The 6,065-nt window shown below is 40.6% G+C and overlaps 1 protein-coding gene across 1 annotated transcript; it reads right to left on the minus strand.

The window, feature by feature from the left end:
* Positions 1–227: 227 nt before the first annotated feature.
* SNAI1 (snail family transcriptional repressor 1) lies at positions 228–4,024 on the minus strand. Its single transcript, XM_077460513.1, has 3 exons — positions 3,847–4,024; positions 2,047–2,565; positions 228–1,335 (listed from the first exon to the last, which is right to left on the minus strand). Exons 1-3 carry the CDS (start codon positions 3,923–3,925, stop codon positions 1,154–1,156), a joined length of 780 nt encoding a protein of 259 aa, XP_077316639.1. The 5' UTR covers positions 3,926–4,024; the 3' UTR covers positions 228–1,153.
* Positions 4,025–6,065: the final 2,041 nt, after the last annotated feature.

Below are 6,065 nucleotides of genomic sequence, written 5' to 3' on the forward strand. Positions count from 1 at the left end.
TATCAATTGTTTTATTGATTTATTTAACCATTTTATTTCCCTTTTAGGGGTTGTAGCCAACAAGATTCTTGTGCCATTTTTGACTTTAATAACAACACAATCTCAAAAACATCAATTAAAAAAAAAAAAAAAAAAAAAAAAAAAAAGAAGAAAAGAGAAAGAAAGGAAACATTGTTTTTATAAATTAATTTTTTTTATTTATTGAATATCAATAAAATGTGTTTATAAAAAAAAAAAAATGTTTCAACAGTACAAAATGTGGCAGATAAAAATATAAATACCAGTGTACCTTTCAAAATGTAAACATTTCTTTTGTAAGGATTATGTATAAAAAAACAAATCATACAAAAAAAAAAGAATGTACAGATGCTAAAAAATGCATTCAACTGACACCTGTCAATAGACATACAATTTTTTTTTTGTATTCCTGCTGGTTCACCTGTCTGCGGGCTGACTTGCACAATCATCCATTGTATGGCCTGACAACTGCCCACTATTAATCTGAGCGCCCGTGAAAGGCAGTTGTTTTAAAGAGCTGTATTAACAGGTGCTGGAGAGCTTTGTAAACACAATTGTTATTTGGTAACAGCGGCAAGCTCTCGCTTTCCTGACCATTGTTCCCGGAGCGGCCTCTAAAGATCCATCACTGTGCCGCATTCAAACAGCTGCCCTGTAAAGTGTGATATTATTATTGCATAGTAACACCTTTTGCTGAAAAGTACTTGCCTTGCATATATTTATAGATATATATATATACACACACATGTTCATAAAAATAAGACACTTTTTATTCTAACACTTTTCATTCTGTCCTTCATAAAAAATAGAGGAATTAGTCTCTGCTTCCAAAAATACAGGTTAAAAAGTAACTTTTTTTTCTCTTTTGCCGCAAAAGTTCTGCAGTCACAGGTTCATTGAAAATACTGTGTAGTGTACACATGAATGTAGTGTTATTTTAGGAGACTGCAAGGAAAGTCTGGAAGGCAGAGAGCTAATTTCGGCACCTAAGAGCATGTTTAAGTGTAATAGGTCCCCACTTGATTGCTGTGCGCTTGCTACACCATAGCCAGGGAATATTTGAACTCGGGGGGGAGAGACTTGACTCCCTCTGCACTGTCTGTAAAAAAAAAGTCAATTGTGCACAAGGGAGCCTTCAATGGCTTCCAGAACAGCCCGTTTCCTCGTGCTTGTGAAGGAGCGACATTCTGGAGAAAGTCCTGGAGCAGGATTTGCACTGATATTTCTTGACGTCGGAGTGCGTCTGCAGGTGGGCACGGAGGTTTGAGCGGTCTGCAAAGGCCCGGTTACAATGTGTGCAGGAGAAGGGTTTTTCACCTGTTAAAAAAATAAAATAAATAAACGATGTAAGAAATTGCTTTAAATCACCAAGAACAAAATATTCACTTTATAGTTTCAATTAGTGAAAAGATCCCAATTACCCCGTCAAAGGGACTAGGTGTTGGGTCTGCAAGGGCGTGTCAGATTTTAAGGTTTTGGAAATAAAGTGCTTAATTAAATTGGCATTCAGCCTTTGTACAGGATGCTAATAGGCACATGGCGCTAGGCTTGCGCCTATGAGGCATTTATCCAACACAATTAATGGCTTTTGATTTGCCTTTGCATAGCCTTTGGCACTTGAAGAGGGTGTGAAAATTAGCCCCATACAACTCACAACAATCAGACTGGATGCAATGCATCGCAATACAATCCGACAGCTGCAAGTACACATGCCCTGCAACTGTACAGTAACAGGTGCAATTCATAGGCCCACCCTAAACAACATCCACTCTAACTCCTAAAGAAGAATTGCCGTAGCTGAAATAATCCACATTTATTATTTTTTTCCCTTCCTAAATAAACTCATGGCTTCCCCGACCACCAACACACAACCATCCTAAAAAGAAGCAGCTGACCTCAAAATGAAGGCTTAGGATCTTAAGTCCTTCAACTGCCATTACATATGATTAAAAAAAAAAAAAAAAAAAAAAAAAAAAGTTTAGGAACTTTTAAGAAAAAGTTATACAGAGATGAAGAAAAGACCCTTACCTGTGTGAGTTCTGATATGTCCTTGCAGAAGCCATGGTCTGGAGAAGGCTTTGCCGCAGATTTTGCAGACGCAAGGAAGCGTGTGACTCCTGATATGCATCTTCAGGGCCCCAAGGCTGACGTATTCCTTGTCACAGTATTTGCAGCTGAAGGATTTTCTGGTTTGAGAGTCACAGTGCAGTTGCTTATGTTTGGACAGTCCAGCGAAAGTAGAGTAAGACTTGTTGCATTGGTTGCAGTGGAACTTCTCGGCTTCTGTGGCCGAGGACGCCGGGCTGGGGGGGTCGGAGGTCTTGCCCTCATCGTCTTCACTGGAGAAAGACGTGAGGTCCAGGGGCTTGGAGTCATCGCTGGACGTGGAGATGGGGGACTTGCTGTAGTCGGGGTCGGTGGTGAAGAAGGTGGTAAGCAAGCTGGTGTCCCAGACCAAAGGTGGGTAGTAAGCTCCGGTGGTCAGGATCTCCGGGTGGGGGATGACAGGTATGGGGTATTTGTCGTAGAGGAATGGCGAGATATAAACTGTAACGGAAAAAAAAAAACACAACCTTAAGATCCTTAATCTAGAACCATGCTTACACTACATATATATTCAAAGAGGCTACAAGCAAAAAGCATGCAACACATAGGTGCTGCCATTTATTGTCTACTTTTCATTTATAGTTTACATTGTCTACTTTTCATATACTGTATAGTATGCATTGTATACTTTTATTTATAATATACATTGTATACTTTTCATATATAGTATGCATTGTATACTTTTATTTATAATATACATTGTATACTTTTCATATATAGTATGCATTGTCTACTTTTCATTTACAGTATACATTGTATACTTTTCATATATATTATACACTGTCTACTTTTCATATATAGTATGCATTGTCTGCTTTTTTATTTATAGTATACAATACATTGTACACTTTTCACATATAGTATGCATTGTCTACTTTTCATATATAGTATACACTGTATACTGTTCATATATAGTATACATTGTATATTCTTTATGCAATATGTGCATAAAGAAAGTGTGCATTTCACTGTATTTGGTACTTGTACTTTGTGCATCACAATAAACTTTATATAAAATTGTGTAAATAAAGAATATCATTTTTAAAATAGGTCAGCATACAACTAGAAAAATATTCTTGGAAGAACAGTACTAGGAAAGACAAACGTTGCATGCCTATATGTATGGATTCATGCAGAACTGAGCAGCTAACGTTATGCATGCTGCATCATGAAACATAATAACTATTATGATTAAATTGTAGCATAATGCTACTTTTATTAACATTGTAGCACAACGCAAATATAATAACTAGCACATTGCATCTTATAATAACTGTAGCACAATGCAACTTGTAATAACTAGCACAATGCAACATATAATAACTAGCACAATGCAACATATAATAACTAGCACAATGCAACATATAATAACTGTAGCACAATGCATCTTAGAATAACTAGCACAATGCAACTTATAATAACTAGCACAATGCAACTTGTAATAATAACTAGCACAATGCAACTTATAATAACTAGCACAATGCATCTTATAATAACTAGCACAATGCAACTTGTAATAATAACTAGCACAATGCATTTTATAATAACTATTACAATGCAACTTATAACAACATTGTAGCACATTGCAACTTTTAATAACGGTTGCACAAAGCATGTATAATAGCATTGTAGCACAATGAATTGTATCAGTTGCCTAGAATGAGATTAAACACTTTGCACAGTTTAGGAGACATTCGGCTCCCCTGTCTCTGATGGTCTTACCTGTCTGGCTCTCTAGCTCACTGTAGTTGGGTTTCTTGGAGGCACAGAAGTGTTTCTTCACCAGGAATGATCGAGGCATCTTGCTGAGGAGGAAGCAGCAGCAGCAGCACACAGAGAAGAAGGATCTTACATGGGACTCCACACTCTGGGATTTAAAGGAAAGGCACTGACTTTGCTGAGCCCTCCACTGACTAATATGCAGCCCTCCAGGCCGGGGGAGGGGCTATGCAGATGAGTATTGTCAAGTCTGGGCCAGTCAGCAGGCAGAGGGGGCGTGCCTTTAGATGTTGCACTGTCCCCATTCCAGCAGGTGCCTGGAGCTGTGAGTTTTTTTGGATGCTTTCCTCCCCACCCCTATAATAGAGCTGTGCAAACTTTTTATTGTATCTGAAGGCAATCTCCCTGCCTGCTCCTCCTCCACTATACCTGCACTGGGGAGAGAGAGGAGAGAGAGAGAGAAGAGGATTTTTTTTTTAGGTCACTAATCATTAACTGTGTTTAGGAGAGAGAGGGAGAGAGGGGTCCATGAGATTAGACTGACTACATGGGGTCTTTCAGAGTCTTATCCCCCCCCCCTTTTTTTTGCACATCTCCAATACATAGTAGCCAAACAAGAAAACTCCTTTGTGACAGCTAAGCGGACACTTTAGCCGGACAATGGGAGCAGCTCGCTTGTTCAAATAAGTTTTCTTTCTTTATTTTCTTTCCTTAAACAAATGTGGATCTCCTCTTTACAAACCGCCTTTTATTCGGGCCGCTGTTTTTGTCTTTTCTTTCACGCTGTTTGCACACTGTTTTCCGGGTCGATTGAGCGTAACGCGCTGCGAAGTTGTAAGACGACGTCGGTCCCGGGGGGGGGGGGGTGGGTTTTGTCGGCGAGGGTCGCGTTTGATTCAGCGGAGATGTAAAAACCAACCTGAATGACACCGCAAACTGCGTTTATTGCGCATTTTTGCATGCGCAGCGACATGCATTTGACACACGTCTGCATGCAATTTCTTTGCGCCCGATTCCTTCTTCTGTGGGATTTTATGTGTTGTAGTGCTATTTTGTGCATTTGCAGTGTAGAAAAATTCATCTTGCTGTACTTTTTTTCCACTGTACTGCAATACATGCCCATAGAATAGCCTGGAGTGCAATAAAAAAAAAAATGCATCCTACTGCTTCCCACTGCATGTGGTGCGAATGGGCCCTAAAGAATAAATAATCTACATTTTCTGTTTTGCATCTCAGATCTCCTCCAGCTTCTTTCAGCCACTTCCTGTCTAAATGCATTCGCTTCCATGTCAGCTGCCCATCGTTGCTCTCGGTCGGCTTCTTGATGGTGGATCACGCCTGCGCAATGTGTGCTGTGGCACGCATGCCTGTCGTCCCCACCAGGGCCACATGTGACATTGTGACAATGCAGCTCCACAATAGGGACACGGTGGTCACCCTGTAACAGTGATGAATGAATGAATGAAATCTTTGTATAGCGCACAATGCGAACTGAATCGCTTCTAGGCGCTGAGTAAGGCTCAGTTCACACTACAGTGATGTGATTTTTAACTCGATTGGCAGTGCGATTATGTATTGTGATTTTTGGCTGCATTTTGGATGCGGTTTGTATATTCTTTGGGGATAAATCGCACTGTAAATTGCACCAAAGTTGTGCAGGACCCTTTCCCAAAGTCGTAACGCAGTTGTACTGCATTGATGTCAACAGGCACCATTAGAAGCAATGTTATTTCCATCGCCATGTGATTCAGTGCGACCCACATTGCAGCTGAAATCACATCAGTGTGAACCAGGCTTGAAGGATAAGTTCAATAAAAAAAAAAGTGCATTTATTAATTTATTTATTTTTTGAAGCCTGTAAAGCCATGCCCCCACGATCAGAAAACAGCGGGTGCCATGCAGGTCTCCTGCAGATCTGTCACTGCACACTGACAGGATGAATCAATGAACTACCAGGGCGCCCCGCAGCGCCACGAGAACTACAAGCCAGCAGCCGCAAAGGATGTCGGGGCTTGTAGTTCATTCATACACACAGCTGTGAAAATGAATGGCGCGGCCGTTGGCCCCCGTACAGCCACACTGTTTTTCGAAAAGTAAAAGCTAGTACGGGGAACTTCTTCACGGGGAGGGGAGGGGAGGGGGGATCGGGCAGCGGCTGCAACATTGCGAACATGTTACATGTTCCACCCTGAAAACGGGTGGAACATGTAACATGTTTCCAA

This window comes from Lithobates pipiens, unplaced genomic scaffold, assembly GCF_037356315.1.
Source record: "Lithobates pipiens isolate NorthernLeopardFrog02 unplaced genomic scaffold, aLitPip1_a1.2 Scaffold_28, whole genome shotgun sequence".
In the NCBI taxonomy this organism is placed as follows: domain Eukaryota; kingdom Metazoa; phylum Chordata; class Amphibia; order Anura; family Ranidae; genus Lithobates; species Lithobates pipiens.